Source organism: Dermacentor silvarum, chromosome 1 (genome assembly GCF_013339745.2).
Source record: "Dermacentor silvarum isolate Dsil-2018 chromosome 1, BIME_Dsil_1.4, whole genome shotgun sequence".
NCBI classification, from domain to species: Eukaryota; Metazoa; Arthropoda; class Arachnida; order Ixodida; family Ixodidae; genus Dermacentor; species Dermacentor silvarum.
Genome location: NC_051154.1, coordinates 72,954,191 through 72,972,825, shown reverse-complemented (window position 1 = coordinate 72,972,825; position 18,635 = coordinate 72,954,191). Strand labels below are relative to the sequence as shown.

The following is an 18,635-nucleotide window of genomic DNA, read 5'->3' as shown; positions in this document are numbered from 1 at the left end:
GTGTACCTGACCCACTACTTTTCCTTCCCTTTCGTGCAACTTTTCCTTCGTTGCGTTGTACGATTCTCTGCTCGGCGGCGTGGTTAGCAGCATTCGCCCGCCATTTAAGGCGCGAGGTCTCGCTTTCCGCGACCATGGAGAACTCCCCGGCCGGCCCGCAGTGGTGAACAGAGATCAACCGACCACATATAACGAAATTACGCAGCACTTTTATCTCGGCAGGAGAGACTTTCCCCTTCCTCACAAGAAGTTAGAACGCAGGCATTGACCCTCATATTATTGCAAACAGGCTCGTATCCCAGCCCGGCTTTAATACACAAGCTTTATCCCAACACTTATGCCAGTAGTTCTTGCAGGCACTGCAATGACTTCGCTAGCCTAGACTATATGCTCTGGTGTTGCCCCTCGTTGCGAGGCACGGAACAAATCAATGAGCACAAGTGGCTCTCCGCTATCAAGAGCCCCAATGCCGGGGCGCAACTATGGGCGGTCCAGAGGGCCCACGATGCGGCGGTCGGGCACGGCCTGACTGTCCCAACGTAGGAGCGGCCCGCTGCGCGCCGAGTCGCGTACCTCAGGACTTTCATTAAAGTTTTACATCCATCCATTCAACCTGCCCTTCCCCTGTCGAGAAAATGGAGGTAAGCAAAGCTTGTCGTGTACCTGACCCACTACTTTTCCTTCCCTTTCGTGCAACTTTTCCTTCGTTGCGTTGTACGATTCTCTGCTCGGCGGCGTGGTTAGCAGCATTCGCCCGCCATTGCCGCTTGCGATTCTTCTAAACTGCTTCACATATAAACCTGTCCGTCACGTAAGACAATGAATGGCTCATACCCTCGTAAACGCGGCCTCCCCATTACGACGACAGAAGTGAACGCTGGAATGATAAGCTGTAACGGCGTCAGCTGTGGCAGAAAACGACGAACGTGGGAACAGTGGCACGAGCGCGTGCCGAGCGCAACCCGAGGGGCGACAACGAGCCAGCTGCGAAAGACGACGACGCTCGAGCCAATGCTGATGAAGGCACCCGCGTCCAATGTTACAGCTCACGTGAAATGAAGCACTTTAAATTATTATTCGCAGTCTCTTTTATGTACACTCCAATTCTTCTGCGACAATTATTTCGCGCAACCAATCATTACCCAACGTGCGTGATTGATAGAATGTTTGTTTTGTATCTTAATAAATTTTCAGAAAAGCAGCGACTGGAGGTAGTCAAGAGGAAAGGGGGGCTGGGAAAGCGGCATCCTGGGTACACAGAAACTTCGGGGAAGGTACGTGCCCGATGTGCCCTCCTTCCGGCTATGCCCCCAGTATTAAGTGTTGCTTCAGGGCAACGTCCTATGCTCTCGAGCCTCACGTGGGAAATTTTTTGCTAAATTAACCAGCTCTAACATAAGTGAAGTCCAAGATTTTCTGCCTCGTTATTTTTTAAGATTCGGCCACCGAGGTCGCGATCGAACCCGCGACCTCGAGCTCAGCAGTGCAATGCTATATATGGCCACTGCACTAGCGCAGCGGGTCTTCTTATTGTTCAGTGTTAGAACTGTAACGAACTTTGACACACATGTGGGGACGTGTGTGGCACTCATGTCCACACAGGGCAACAGCAAAGCCTTCAGCAAATGAAATTTCACACAGCATTTCAATCCACTTGTCATGAAACTATATTTGTGAAGTTTGTTGGAGTGAAGACAACCACGCTAAGGTTTAACATGTATTTACAGTATAGTACTATGGTACACCAGAGGTTGAATATATCCCTGATGAAGAGCACTAGGTACACAGTGCACCAATATGGAAGGGAACACCAGATTTTTCATTTATAGCTGCAATTTTTTATTCTTAAACTTAGGGGGGGAATTAATGCAAGAACTATATATAATAGCAGTGAAGGAGGTTTGGACTTTTTGAACACAGAATAATTGCTCCCCCTTCTTATTGGTGCAGAGTGTACATTCCAATGCCCAAATGCACTGCAGTATCAAATGGGGGTTCACGTCCAGCATGACCTGCGGAACCCTTTGCATTAGCCATTTTTTCCATCACAGCTGCCAAAATACAAAGGCAAAGCACAGTGACAGTGGTGACTGCAAGGGGACAATGCTCTCATAGTGCATGCAGTGCCACAGCCTGCAGCTGAAGAAATTGGAAAAATTGAAGTTTCTGCACTGCAAGACACCAAGGAGAGAGAGAGAACTGAACATTTAGCTTTTCCAGTTGTCTGAAAGAATGTGATCACGCAATGAACAAGCACCAGCTCACATGCGCCATCTCTCAGCTGATTGGATAATGCCACATCAGGAGCAAGGTGTGATAACAGGCGACTGGTAAATGAATGTGTACACGGAAAACAAAGTTTCTGCCATTAGTGCAACATAAAAGCATCTCAACGCACCAAAACGACACTTGAGTGCACACATGTGCACGTGCGTTCTGTAATAGTTTCCACAGTGCTCCATCACTGAATTTATTCAGTCAGCTTAGGCAAACAGGAAACACAAAACAAACCAACAAATGTACAAAAATATGATACTGCAAAAAATGAAACCGGAACAACAATTAGAAAATTTTCAGCTTCAAAGCGAGAACTAGCACAACAACACACAGAACAGATCCAGGTAAGAAATTTCAGTTCAGTCAGCCCAGGCCAACTGTGCAGTATTTATCGGTGAAACAGCACACAGCATGTGGCATAATCAACCAAATTTGCAAAAGACAACAACCAGCAGTTAGCTATCTTGGAAAGCAGACGCCACACAATAAAAAAAAAAAAGGCCACACATAACATGGGAGATGGGTGCAGCTAACTTGACAGCAAATTCAAAAAAAAAAAAAAAAAAAGAAGGCAGGAGAACGAGGGGGAGGATGGGGGGGGGGGGGGGCAAAATCAATTTCTACTGATGTAGAGCATGTCACCTTTCTGGCACCCAGCGAAAACCACACTTGCTCAATGCAGCTAATACAAAAAAGCGCTCTGCACTATAAATCAAGAAACAGAACACCGAAAAGTTTTCAAAATTAGGCTATGTGCACTATGCACACAGCCAGTGCATACCAGATAACAGATACCAGCACTTAGTGCTGGTATCTGTTACCTGGGAAACCCGTGCTCGTTCTATTCAGCTTGGTGCTCTTTTTCATGAGAGTAATCTTGAACGGTAATAAAAAGTTGGCAAGCCAAGCATTGAACAAGTTCATGAACAAACAGCTCAAAATATATTGCAGCATGAGAAACTGGAAGTACACCAAGCTCCTAGCAGTGCAGGGATATTAATGGCTTGCCATGAACCTCGACTTATTATTTTGTAGTTCCCATTTTAAGCCCTGCACAAAATGGAATGAATATGGCTGCATAGTAAAAACAAAGATGAAAAACGAGTGGGGTGGGGTGGGGTGGCAGTAAACCCAGGCAGGTTTTTGCGGATTTAGTACCACACAACAACCAGCACCAGAATATTATGCGACCCTGGAACAAGGAGAGGAACATGTATACCATACGGTAGTGCCTGTGAAGTCAGCACATTCCACAAAAAAAAAAGAGTTCTAATTTATGCAGCAACTGATAATGGTAATTTGTGTCAATTACTTCAAATCATCCAGCAATGCAAACGAGGCTCAGACAGCAACTGTAAAGGCCATAGAACAATTAAACATGAAGAGTAAGCTTGCTAAAAAGATTCCTGAAAATTTAAAGAACTAATTCTAAGCAGTTGTTCTTTGCCCAAAAGCAGTGGCATTCAACAGAAATGCTACATTAAGACACACATATGACTACAGCAAACCTTTTATTCCATTTGAATTGCACACTTATGTATCATGCTTCATGCAACTTGAGCGTAACTTTTTTTTTAAAGGCGATTTTTCTTGGGCAGGTGAGACCCAACAGCACATTGTTCTAGTCTTGAGCAGCATACAGCTCCTGAAGTAGGGTTTAGTTAGCAAGTTGAGCACACAAATGTGTAGTGATGTCATTCTTTCCTGTTTAGCAGTCTACCTTCAGAACCCAGAAAAAAGCACCACATAAAGGTTTACTGTACTCTGGGCCTCCTGAATACACTTTACAACTGCTTCAAACACAACAAATGCCCTAAAATGAATATTGAAAAATGTGCACAAGTGATCTAGCCAGCCAAGTGTTGAAGAGGAAATATTCTAAGTTGCTTCAGATGACCAATATGCTGTTGGTCTTGTCTGCCTACAAGATGTCACTCTAAGCTTGGCTGAAGTTACATGAAATACACAGTACTTCAATTCAATCGGAGATAAGCCAGCAAGTCCTTTAGCCACAGAAGCATGCAAGGCTTGTCTTTAAAAAAACAACCCATTGCAACTGAGAATTTCAAAACTAATATCTGTGCCACACGGGCACAGAAAATGGCATTAACTTGCTAATGCCTTAAATTTTAATGCCATTCGTGGCTGCCACACGGATATGCTTAGTGGCATTAAAATTTAATGCGATTCGTAACTAATTTGGCCATCAAATACGTAGGCATTAAGAAATTTAGGGCCTTACACTTTTAATGGCATTAACCTTGCCCATGTGGCACAGGTATAAGCTTGCATAAAAGCAAAGCAGAGATATTTTTTTCCTCATGAAAGAACAGAAATAATGTTTCAGGCAACTGTGATGGAATTGCTGCCATTATATCGATTTCTTATACATGAAAGTTGATGAAGGCTGATAAATTGATAACGAAGAGAGACGAAAAAGTACAAGAGTAATAAAAACTCAGTGTAAAATGTACTAGATTAGCTTGCTAAAGTGTGGTTTGATATGCTTGTAATAGCAGGTCCAGTCTCCTTTGTGTCTGCTGTTCAATAAGGCTGTGTTGCTTGATATGATTGATAAACAAATTGTGGTAAATTTCCTTACCTGCACTTTTACAAAAGGCAACAGGGCAGTTTAAAATGCTCAAGCTTCTCTTTCTCGAACGAAGTTTCTATTTTCAGCTGCAGCAATAACTTGGGCTGATTTCAGACAGACACATTTCATGGCTACAATATGCATTGTCGGATCGTTGAATACATGCAGCGCAGTCTAATGTGGCCATTTCAGTTTGAACTGAAAATTTTCTAGGACCAATGTTCACAAACGCTGCCTAGTCCTCAATATAATTTGCCAAATTCGCCGAGGCCTCATACAAATTACCTAACAAAAGAATGAAAAAACGTGAAGCTTTCTTCTTGTTCCCTTTTTGCTCCACGCAGTTAGTCATGCTTGGGCAGGGCCCTCACGACAGTGTTCAAACAATGGGGTTACCAGCGAATACAAGAAATGCTACACTGGCCTCTGTTGTGCGAATGCACAACACTAGCGACCACAATGAACAACTTATGTGATATTACAGACAGAAACTGAGCGCCTACATGTAAGCAACACTGGGCAACAGGTACATCACTTTACTAAGCAGTACTTCACCAGTACATTTTTTTCAGAGCTGACTGTTCATTTTATGGCCCTAAGTACCTAAAAGCACACACCCTGTGCTTGTCATGGATCACAACTTGTTGCCTCTGACAAACTTTTTTTTTTTTTCACCAATCAGTTGACACAAGGTACAATTAAAAAAAAAATACAAGAGGGTGCCAGGAAGGTGAGCAGAAAGTGCAGACTTCCTAAGGGTGTCTGCAGATGCGGTGACTAGGCTGGCCAGTCCCCTGCCTGGCCCTGTGGGCAGGAAGGTGTGCCACTTGTGGAATTGCAGCCAGCCGCTCCTCACTCTTATGTTGACTGGCTCACTTTGTGCAGAAACAGTAGCACATGTTGACAAGGACACATGGGGTAGGGCCTTGGAACACTTTGCTGAAAAAGAGTGAAATGGTGCAAAATCAATGCTTAACTTGCTATACAAAACAAAACTATGGGTTTGCAGATGTGAAGAAAGGTCAGAATAAGTCATACAATCCCTGAAGATAATAAGTTCCACCCTTTTCATGTTTTGACCAAGTTCAGCTCTTCCAAAGTAATCACCGTGCTGCCAAAGCATACCTGTTGTACAGGGTTATCCACTCTTAGGGAAAACACGGGAGCACATGGCCGTACTCCGCGGGGCACCAGATGCGGCCTTCGGGGCAACTACTTGCGCATGCACGTTGAGAAGCGAACCAAAGGCATGGAGTCTGCTACTGTGCCAGCGCGCGTGAAACCTTGACTGATGCTGGCGCCGTAAATTTGCTTGCAGCATGGTTAATGCACGAACCCCGGTCTTCCGTACCACCTTACGTAAAGCGCTGAGTGTTTATGGCATGCGGTGCAAGAAACTCCTTGACGGCAGCCCAAGAATGACATATTTTTATGGAAGTGTTATTAGCTTCAACATTTCACAGTATGCCATATGCTTGACCAGTGAGCCTATGTGCTACATTGTACAAAATGTTCATGCTGTACAATGTGCCTCAGCTCCTCCCTTTCGACGTATTATAAACACAGACATGAAAAATGTCAAGTTCCTCGTGAATGCACCGCATGTCAAAAAGCAGGTATTCCGAGTGCAGTTACTTACTCATTTGAGCAGTTTATCCTGGCACGCGTGGTAAGTACTTGCTCTTCATCATTGGCATAGCCAGAGGGGGGGTTTGGGGGGTCAAAAGCCGCCCCCGAAATTTTCTGACCCCCCCTTCCCTTGGAACAGAAAGTTTCGGGAGGTGGACCCAGAAAGAGCAACATGGATGAAAGGGCAAGCTTGAATGTGTGACAGCAAGGTGAGGGTACAGTGCCCTAGCAAGGGCAAGTGGCGGTCCGAAGGCAGTTGGGGGGGGGGATCCGATCTTCTCTCCCATGCACAGAACATTGTGGCCCCGCTCATGGCGCGCCTCTGCCACATTAAGGATCGTGTTAACCATAACTGCTCAGGGGGGGATCAGTGCTGAAAATTCCACACACAGGTAAAGATGGGACAAGAGCGTGTATAAAATTTCGAGACACTGCTGCTCCCCACCAGGCCTTCGTGTCGTCGAAGAGCTTCTCATTTCTGGTACTTGACCGAATCGTCGACCCCGATACGCGGAAGAGAAGCATTCCAAAAATATTACGACTTGCTTGTCTAGGAAACGCACAATAAGCACCCCCTCCCCCTTTTTTGCCCTTCTTTTTCTTTCCCTTGTCTCTGACTTTCAGTATGTTAATAAACTTGGGAAGAGCTTGCTGTTAGGCTACTTTGTACACGCTGTTAGGAATGAAAACAGCAAAGAAAACAGGACAAGGAGAGACCTACAGAAAGCTGATTGGCGCATGGCAAAATATATCAAGGACGGGGGTGCTGGGCCAGGGAAGCTAAGAAACGGCCAAAACAAACAGGTGGGATGACAGGTAGGTGAATGGCCTCGAAGACCATGCAGAAACAGAAATACTATAGGAATGTTAGGGCTGCAGCGCCGTTCAACAAACCGGTGACTGTTGAAGAGTGCGATAGTGACTAACGGAAAAGAATTTTAAGAAGAGGAGTGGGGTGATGGATACAAGGCGCGGGGGGGAGGGGGGGGGGGGGGACGCGCATAAAAGGCATCAAGAACGAAGTTCGCGGATAATTATGGAAACAGGGTCACTGCCAGACAGCTGTGGCCAGTCGCCTAGCTGAGGCTACCCTGTTGTAACACGTGCTGGTTACTGCGGAGAGCCCATCCTAACTAAAATAGCCCGGTGTCAAGAGACACGACACTTTCAAATCTCTCGGAGCTACTGGCCCTTATTTTACTGCGAACTAAGGATGCCGTAATTTTCACAAAGGACTCTAAACAGGAAGCAGCCCTGCTTCGGACTGTCTGCCTCATTATTCCACAGTGTGATAAAATCACAATATGCGTCGCGTGATGACTACCATGTTCACAAGTTGCTTCCAAACACCACTTCAAACAATTCGGACAGCAGGTCACCGAAAGTGAGTGAAACTTGCATCATATGATACTATCGAAGTTCTAGCGCAAAGCTTCGTTCCTGTATTCTCAAACCTAGAATAATATAGCATGCCCATAACACCGAAAGCGCGATTGATAGGTGACTTGCAAAATAGTGCCCGCCCTCATTCGTACGATGCCGTGAATGTACCACCCATTTGAAGATCTGGCTGGAAAACAACGGTTATCTCCACTGTTACCTGGGCTGCAAGAAGTCGGGGCTGCAAAATGCAAAGAAGAAGACAAACGATAGTGCGCTGTCTTGCTTTTGTTTGGCCCCGTTCTTAGTGTTGTTCGTTTTTCCAAGTCATGTGCCAGCTATAGGTCATCAACATATACATTATATAAATGCATCAATTTGTACAGGAAATTTGAGTTTCTTTTAATATCATTTTTTAAAAATAGCTAAAGGATGATAGCATAATTTGATGCGAAGTGGCTGCTCGCTTTAGCAATAAAAAACTTTTGTCAGAAGTTAAGCCAAGTGTTGTCCCGGCAACACAAGAACATGCATCCTCGTTGTTAAAGCATTCTTGTCCAGGGAGAGCTACGAGTTTTTCTTTGCGTGGTCTACAACCTCCATATATATATATATATATATATATATACAGAGAGAGAGGGGTGGGGAGGGAGGTGAAGGAGTGGCAATTGTCGGCAAAGATAATTGAACTATACCAAGTAAGGATAGTAGTTTTATCGGCTGTACAAACTTGGAAATATTCGCTCGCTAACTAAATAAACAAGCCTGGTGTCTGCACGCACAGGCAAACATGAACACTGCGCACTCTCTGACCACGGACGCTCGCTGTCAAATGCTGGCGTGAAGAAGCACGCGCGGCCGCGAGCGAAGTAACCTTTGTGCTGTCTATCGCTTCAACGCAAACTGAATGACGAAAACACCACATGCACAAAGGTTTGAGCCGCCTGCAGATCACTTTCAAGATAAGGCCGAAGGCCAAGTCATCAAAAGGTGCGGGAGTAGGCAGTAGGCCCTGCAATATCTAAAAAAAATTACAATGCATGGCAGACGCACGAGCTAGCTTTACCACACTCACTCAATGAAACGGCAGCGCACATATTACGCAGCGGAGGAAGCGGCACAGGTGGCTACCCACTGAACATTTAGTCAGCAAGGAGCGTACGTCGTCAAGGGAAGCAACATGAGATGCCATCAGATATGATGGGATGCACATGCGCACTGGCACTGTCACTGTCGACAGTAGGCACCGTACTGGAAGTTGGCGCATCGATACTTTTGCTCACAGGTATACATAAAACTTTTGCTCACAGGTATACATAAAACTTTTGCTCGTTCTCACAGGTATACTTTTGCTCACAGGAAAACATAAAAATCAAACCAAGTTTGATACATAATTACAGAAACTATTAAATGTGCCAAGGAAAAAAAACTATGAAAATTAAGCTATAGGGCATCACCATCACCGTGCTAGAACCAAGCAAAAATAGCTGTTGCAAAATCAAGTTTCCTCCCACAACATCACTGAACAAAGTGCTAATTAAATTTCATAATGCTACGGTTTTACACGCCAAAACTAAATCTGATTATGGGGCATGCCGTAGTGAAGGGCTCCGGATTAATTTTTGACCCCCTGGATTTCTTTGATGTGCATCTAAATCTAAGTACACGAGAGTCTTTTCATTTTGCCCCCATCGAAATGTGATCGCCACAACCAGGATACACCTGCAAACTCGAGCTCAGCAGTGCAATGCCATAGCCACTGGGCTACGGCAGCTAATGCGGTGGGTTACAGTGCTTCCACGTCGCCACATCTCACAACATGGCTTATGTAAAGAATCACATAATCACAGTGTTAAACCGTAATTGAAACTGAATTAGAACCAGAACTAAACCTTTTATATTGCCCAACGTAAACTCAATCCGAATCAAAATGTGTGCCAGCATTTCAGAGCTGACACTGAACCAGAGCAAAACAATGGAACTGCTCTGAACTGGTTTGGCCAGTCGCACAAAACAGACTGGAAGAAAACAAAGGAACGGGTTCAGCATAATTACTACAACCACTCCGACCTGGTGTGGTGGGCAGCTTTGTCATTTCAGAGAAATTTGCATTTGTCAATTCATTTGTCAAAGGCAACTTTAGGTTTCATTAGCTGAGACTGCTATCTAAATTTAAGCATTTCATTTACTGCTGTAAAAATATCAATAGGCTTGTGATACCAAGCATATTTTTTTTAACATACATTGGCAACATATGTAACGTACGTAGAAGTATTCAGCCACTTTCCAAGGCATGGCCATGAAAGTCGCTTGGATCACCATGCATGGCATAGCGTAGTGTCCAGAGTCTAGCAGTGCGCTCAAAGCCCAGGCGATCTTCAAGATACAGCCGTCCCACCTCAGGCTCCATACAGACAAGGCAGTATGGGTCTGTCAAAAGGGACTGGATGCTGATGAGCACCTGCACACATAACAGTCAAACTTAGCAAAGAGCCTTCAAAAGACAACATGGCACCTTCGTCCACTCCCACCCGATAGAAAAAAAGACAACAAGCACCCCCTGCAATCACATTACAATCTGCTTATCAGCACCCCAAGATGTGTGTAAAGTTCTTTGCAGTCATCAAAGGTCATTTTCTACTATAGAAGTGACAAACTCTCCGATTTTCCGGCTATGGGGAACCCCACAAACCTTTACATACTTTTAAGGGGAGAATAACCCTTCTACCCATGCACTGGGCAGAAGGGTTCACAATGAAGCAATGAAAGGAACTACAGTTCGCTTTCTCCATGAAGCCATGCTAAATTGCAGAAAAATCCATACCAACCCACCATTCCCATGAGAGTTGAACTGCAGTACAACATTTCCCTCTAGTTGTTTAGAAGGAAACTTTATCCCAAAAGGGTAATGTCGCAGTCTACACATGCTCATGTATTATAAGCTGCAGGAACTACAAAACAATTTTCCAATGACACACACAACACAAACCAATGCCTTTCTTTCATGTCGATGCAGTACTTTCACTTCATTCTTTCTTGACAAAACTTAAGTGTGCAGACTAAATTTACTTCACGGACACAAGCAATGTTAATAACACTTGTGTAACTAATTACAAAAAGAAAAGGGAGGGGGGGGGGGGGGTCTGTGGCCCAATTCTGTAAATGTAGGCCTTTAGCAGATTGGCCTAGGTTGAACTTGACGCCAATGTGTGGCTTTAATTTGTCCACTCATGCAGATATCATGGTTAAAGCGCTTTCTTCACATGGACGTAAATATTTATATGCCATTTCTTCATACTGCCTCTATGCTGCCATTCGTTATATGGTCACAGTAATTTAGATTTTTCTAAATTTTTTCACCCCAAAAAATCCCATGTCCCCATTAAAGATCATCGTTCAAAACATCATAGTGCCAAGAGAAAAAGCCAGTGTGCTGAAAGTATGGAACAAGAGGTACAAGCTCACCTTTGATATGGTGAGTGCCAGGCTCCAGTTATGGTGTATGGAATCAATGCCAATATCCCCATGGCGGCTTATGTTAGGATGGAAGATCTTAGTAAGGAACTTCACAATGGGAGGCTTCATGGGATACCTGCATGCACACCACAAAAGACCAAGAGACAACTCAATAAACAAAGCCCCCCATAATGATTTAAAACAAACTTTATCAAAAACATGTGCTCCTAGGCAAATGCTGTCTACTACTGAAAGCACCTCAAGCGTATGTCACACTGCAACGGAAAAGTTCAACCACCTTGATTGTACAGTAGTACACTGCACAATTCAGTCGAAACCTCTGAACGCTTCGGTTTCCACTACACAAAAGCAGGAAATACATCATATCTGTCACCTTCTGGCCATTTAGGGACCATAACATTTTTATTCATCCTTTTGCAATCATTTTCGGCAGAAAACAACAGCACTGTGGATTGTAAAGCTTGGCAAAATAAATGACAATATTACAAGCCTACAACCATGAAAACTCTTCTGCTAAACTAGAACAAGAAGAATTGGTGGAATAAAGGGGCTCGTAAGTAACAACCATGTGATGCCAACAGACAATGAAACAAAGGAAAGCATGTGAGAAGATAACTGTGGTTTTAAATTGAAATGTAGAATTAATAAAGAAAAGAGAAACGAAAGTGAAAGAAAAGACAACTAGACACTGGTGGGAGTCAGACCCACAACCTCTGCACGACGTGTGCAATGCTTTACCAACTGAGCTATGGTGGCAGCTGTCCCCTTGTCCGATTTTCTCTTTCGTGGGTATTTGTGTATATGTGAACTAGATCTAGAGCTGGGAGTGTTAACCAGCGCCAATGACAGCTATGGCAGCAGATGTGGAACATCCTTTGAACGTCAGGTGTATCAGTATGTAATCTTAGGAGCAGGCAACAGGTCAATAGACCCTTGTGTGCTACCTGAAGGCTGCTAGAATCAAGATTATGGAATGAGTAAGAATCGGAAGAGCACTGTTTTTTTCCACTATAGCTTGGGTCTCTGCGGCAATCATCCAAACTTATGCAGTGTATATAATGCAGCCGAAGTATGATTAACTTGATTATTAAAGTGCACACCTTATCACCAGTCTTTCAATCTCTCGATTAAATATATGATAGTCCCCAAAATGTCTGTCGGTCATCCCATTGAAGCTTGCAGCATAATTTTTCTGGTATGACCAGCAAGGCAGAAAAGAAAAAGCAAAGCAATAATTAGTACTTAAGTATTTCTACTGATTTACCAGGTGAAATCTGCAATTAATGCTGGATTGCTGAGGCATTATCACTGCACGCTTCTGATCGTGTTGATGGGGATGAAAAAAGAGGGCTACCATGAAGACTGTTTAGTTTACCGTTAGTGTAAAAGCGGGGTTTAAGAGAAATAGCAATACAGTTCCACAATCGAACTCAGCGGAAAGTGAGTTTTGGTCCAGCGTGATAGCGTAGTTTCCGTCCAGGATGGTATTCAATTATGCTTTAAATTTTGCATACATAGCACACATAGGTGATTTTATCTATTTTCCAAGCTTTGAGTGTCCATGTAAAATATGCGGTAAGCAGTGCAATGACAGCTGGGAGCACACTGTATTTGTACTTTCCATGTCAGCTGATCTGCAGTGAAATCAGTACAAGCATGCCGTCCATGACTTCCGAGATCTCGTATCTCGAAGGCCATCTGCCGTCGCGCCTAGCTCTCCACTTTGTCGATAGGTGGCGCTGCTATCCCTGCAGCTGTGCAGGGATGGAAGCGCAGAGTGAAGTCGATTATGAAAAACAACTGAGGAATATCGAAGAAAGTAAACGGGCAGGGAGAGTGCTCAGATATTTGTACAGGAAGAGCATTGATTCACAGTGGAGAAAAATAACTAGCAAGTATGCTACTGGTATAGTAAGTAAATGGCAACGAAGAATGTCAAGCACGAAGTCAGAGAGGCCGAGACAATCTCATGGGTGGCGGCAATGGAAAAGAAGCCTTCTATGAGTAACTACTCAAGAGGAAAAAAATGAAATCAGGAAAGTAATAATTTATGATTTACGATAACTCAAATGGATGCTCTTTACTTTTCGAAGCGAGACCAGGATGCCTTAGAACGCGCACTTATAAAGCGATATGCAATAAAGAAGAAGCATGTGCTTGCTGCGGTAAAGCTAGGAAAATGATGGAGCATGTTCTACTATTAGAATATGAAGATATCTGCCCAGCAGTCAATTTAGGCACCTCCGACCTCCTTGAAGCCCTTGGGTTCAGCGAGAGCAGGAGGAAAGTAAACATGTCCACAATAGAGATTTCTAAGAGGCGATTGGAAGATGGGTGGAAGAAAGTAGGGAAACGACAAACAACGTACAAAAACAAAGTTGCCAATAGGGGTTCAGAAAGTTTGGTGATGGAAATTCTTTTTTCTCTTTGATGACAGGTAGGACATTAGGCAATATAACGAGCTTGGTAGTAAAACCCACCACCCCATTCCAAAGAGGACGCTCCTAGCATGTATGCATCCATCCATCCATCCATCAATCCATCCATCCATCCATCCATCCATCCATCCATCCATCCATCCATCCATCCATCCATCCATCCATCCATTTCTCTCATTAGGCCTCGAAGCATTCGAAATGAGAAGCGATTAAACTCTGCGATTTTATCAATAATGCTCTGTTGTCGAAGCGGCCTGAGGCTAAGCAAACACCATTTACACAGCCATTTGCTGTAAACAAAGTGAATTATACAAAACCAATGCCAAATTCAGTTCGAAGAGGGCGGCCGGGACCGCTGCCATGTTGCCACGTTATCTACGTAAACCACACAAAGAACATAATGCTAAATGTAAAAAATACTGCATGTATGATAACCGTTATGGGTCATTTATGGTTCTGTACAGGCGCATTTCAAGCCCGCTATTTTGCTAAACACAATAAACTAAAGCTGATTGGAATTAGGGTTTCAACTGTGGTTCCTTTCTCAAAGAACACCTCAAGCAAAAGTCCCCTAATAGTAAATATGGCTAAGACAACTGGTCCACTAGCTGTTGGATGTCATATATTGACATTGCTTTTGAGGGAGTGAAGCACAAGTTCAATGCTATGCTCTTCCCTAACCATAGTTGTACTATGATGACTTCAATACCGATGTTAATCTGTATTATAGAGGTGGGAATTGTTTTCGAGGTAACACTGACCCCTCTCTCCCAAAAGGGGTGAGTGAGCCTAAGCTGCCTGTAAACTTTATAATTCCTAAAAGGGCTCTTCATTTCTGCCTGCAAGTGGGTTTCCTGCACGCATACTGAAGTGTCTTTTAGGATTATCTTCTGCATACTGTAAAGATTACGCAGTAATCCCCGGCAGTTCCATTAAATTATTTTCATTTGGGAATGTGAAATCTAAAATTGTTTAGAGTGGTTCAACACTTTTCAACACATTTTTTGCACTGTTCCGACTGCCGCCAAAAGCTGGCCCACTGGTGTTCCACAAATTTTCTATACACAGTTCCACTGACTAAGCACCTTGCTGGTGCCCAGCAATGAAATTGGCTTCCTTGCAGAAGCTCGGCCCTTAAGTCCTTGTCAAAGTGGCCTTCACACTGCTGTGGCTCTCAACAGCACTTTTACAGCTTTTAGGCCTCAAAGTAGAACAACATGGTACACGGCTCCATTACGTAATGGCTGAAGCACTGATGCCTGGTCCTGAAGGTGTACCTGGGTGCCTACAAACTACAGCCTACAACACATTTTTTGGACATGCCCGATAATTCGAATGTCTTTGCAGCACCCCTACGTACCCCATAGAGCCAATGTATATGGAGGTCTGAAATTTCGGATGCTGAAACCTCTTCGCCAACTTATTATCCAAACTTTTTGCCGTGACTGCAGGTCCAAAAACGGCATTAATCAAAGCGACCACTACCACCATTTTGATTATCTCGCAGCCTTGAACCAGTGCTCTCGCATGCCGATCCGCTGGCAGACGTAGCCACCTTGGCAATGCCTAGGCCTAGCTGCTTTGACGTTCGCCACAAAGCTTTCTGCTGTTTGGTCTTTCATTGGAAGGATTCACTGCTGTAAGCAATGGCATCAACTATGCCTTTGTCATCCTCGCCGATAGCTTCAAAATGTGGAAAGCATGGCAAGGGGCCAGCGTTGAGTAATGCCAGTTCCCAAAAGTCTGTTTGTGTACGCTTACACACTGTACTTTCGGCGTCAAATGAAATACGAACTGCAGAGCACACTGCTGAAGCATAACTGAAGGTATAGTGCAAACCATCCAATCATCACCATTGGCAGCAGCGGCAGCAGTGCTCGCGCACAACTCACGCACTCCTTTCTGCTCGTACAGGCTATCTTGTCAAGCAAGATCTTCACAGAAGACCACCAGAAGTTGGCGCTTCTGCTGGATCAACCGCACGTGTCATCTAGCAGGCTATCTCGTCAAGCAAGATCTTCATAGAAGACCACCAGGTGGTGCTGGCTTGTCCCGGCATCGCTACTTAAAGGCCGCCTTCACCTACCATCGACCATTCTTGGCAGCAGCGGCAGCAGTGCTCGCGCACAACTCACGCACTCCTTTCTGCTCGTACAGGTTGGTTGCGACATCATCTGTCGTTTTCTTTGTTATCCTGTTACTGCCGCTGCTGCCATTAACTGTTTTTTAGCTACTTGTATCCTGGTATTGAGTTTCTAGTGTCTTTATATACTTGAGTGTTGTTAGATATGCCCTCCTGTGCTGAGCTCGCTAAAAGAATTGACGAACTGGAATCAAGGCTTCTTAATGAATCTGATCGTATGACTGATCGCATTGTTGACAAGATTGTCGTGCAAATGCAGACTACTGGGGTTGACGTGCTGGAGCTAAAGAAGCACGTGGACAGTCTTGAGTCCAGTCTAAAATTTTTGAATGATCTGGTTGAGAAGCTGCACAGTGAAAAAGCCTCGCTTGTGGCAGAAAACAAAGCCCTGAAATCTGAAAACTGCTCACTTTCCCGCAGGGTGTCCGAACTTGATCAGTACTCTCGCATTAACAACATCGAGATCAGGGGTATCCCCTGTACACAGGGCGAGGACTGTGTTGCTGTATTGGAGACAATTGGCAGGAAAATTGGATGTCCCGTTACTTCCACTGATCTCGATGTTGTCCATAGAGTGTCTACTAAAGATAAGGCAAAGAAGAACTTAATTGCAAGATTCTGTTCTCGAACAAAAAAGAATGATTTCATCAGCAAGGCACCAAAGGCAAGGCTCTGCCTGAGTGACATAGGCAGATATGACAGCAACTTCCCTATATTTGTTAATGACCACCTGACACCACAAAATAAGGCACTCTTTTCCAAAGCACTGGCGCTGAAAAAGGCCAACAACTGGAAGCACTTGTGGACGGATAATTGTCAGATTAAGGCCAGAAAGACCAATGAGAGCCGCGTTTGTCGCATTGCTGATGAGTCTGACCTATCTGTTTTCAACTAACTCTCTCTATCGGAACCCTTAAATGTCATTACCATCCACCATGGATTCTTACCTGTCAACATCTGCACTGAATAAGTTCATGTCGCGTGACTACCACTCAATCATTCACTTCAATGCTAGAAGTCTCCGAAAGCACTTCGATGTTTATCAGAACTTTTTTTCAACACTTACCAACACCTTTTCAATAATATGTGTGTCTGAAACCTGGCTAAGTAATGATGACAAAGACCTATTCTGTTTCAACTCATACGTTTCTGAGTATTCTCACAGAGAGACGAGTAACCACGGTGGTGCAGCTATATTTGTTTCATCTAACATTCCATACAAACGCCGGCATGACTTGGAGTTAAATATTACTAACTGTGAATCAGTATTTGTTGAATTTGACTCACCCGTCTTCGGTATAGACAACAGGAACTTAGTGTTTGGCTGCATTTATCGTTCACCCTGTTCTTTAGTTACTGATTTCTGTAGTGCCCTCGATCGAACCATGGAAAAGATATCGTGCGCTAACTGCAATGGCATAATCATGGGCGATATCAACATTAACCTCTTGGATACCACTTCATCTAATTCTTCTAGATATTCAAGCAACTTTCATAGTTTTGGGTATGAATGTTTAATTACTCTCCCTACTCGCTGTCCTAACAATGTCGATGGCACCTTGATTGACCACGCATTATCGAACTTAACAGACCCACCCGAAGCAGGCATCGTTAACACCGACTTTACCGATCACTACCCTATCGTTCTACGCTTTCGCCATCACTCAACCTTTGGGAACACTTCATATTACAGAATTGTACTTGACAAAGAAATCTTCCTTACTAGTCTAACTAAAACTGATTGGTCGGAAGTTGTATCAACTAATGACCCCCAAACAGCTTTCTCACAGTTTATGTCGACACTTTCATCGCTTTGCAACTCCCATTCTCATAAACAAAAATGCCGAAAAAAGGTAGCGTCACCGCAAAACCCATGGCTTACAGATAGTCTTCTGAAAGCAATGCGGTCTCGTGAAAATTTGTACAAAAAAACAAAAAAAAAACAACCTTTTAATACTCAACTACTTGCCCGTTACAAAAAATTTTCTAACTCACTTTCAGCTCAGCTGAGAATTGCGAAGAGGAATTATAACGAACATAAAATTGCAGAATGTGGTAATAACACTAGGAAAAAGTGGGAAATAGTTAACACCTTTTTAAATCGTAACACCCGGAATGTCATTTCGAGAATCATTCACAATAACAGAGAATACAGTAATCCGCTTGATATTGCTAATGCCTTTTGTGATGCTTTTTTCAATACCACTTCCGATTCCGCTTCATGCTGTAACATGTCCTTTAACCGCCTACCTCCTTCATTTTTCCTTTTCCCAACTACGCCTGATGAAGTAATCTCAAAAATTAGGACCCTTAAAGCCACTAGCGCTGGACTCGATAATATTAACGCTTACCATATTAAAATGATTGCACAACATATTGGTAATGTTCTCTCTGCTATCATTAACCTCATATTTAAAACCGGTGTCTTTCCACTTGAACTTAAACGCGGTCGAGTCATTCCTGTTTTCAAAAAAGGTGATCGCAGGCTCATGCAGAATTATAGACCTATTTGTGTTCTTCCATTTTTTAATAAGGTTATTGAAAAAATTATCGAAAAGCGTCTAACAAAGTATTTAAATAAATTTAGTATTCTTTCCCCCCATCAATTTGGCTTTCGTTCTGGTTTTTCAACTAATCTAGCACTCATAGCTCTTACTGATTACCTTAAAAAAGCAATTGATGAAGGTAAATTTGCAGC

General features: G+C 43.7%; 1 protein-coding gene across 1 annotated transcript in view; it reads right to left on the bottom strand.

The window, feature by feature from the left end:
- Positions 1-4,715: 4,715 nt before the first annotated feature.
- The window catches only part of LOC119465819 (uncharacterized), a 45,821-nt gene continuing 31,901 nt past the window's right edge, over positions 4,716-18,635 (bottom strand). Inside the window, exons 6-8 of the mRNA XM_037726296.2 lie at positions 11,345-11,471; positions 10,145-10,340; positions 4,716-5,809 (exon numbers count right to left, since the gene is read on the bottom strand). Coding sequence (XP_037582224.1) covers positions 10,155-10,340; positions 11,345-11,471 — 313 coding nt within the window. The 3' untranslated portion in view covers positions 4,716-5,809; positions 10,145-10,154. The remainder of the gene's footprint in view (positions 5,810-10,144; positions 10,341-11,344; positions 11,472-18,635) is intronic.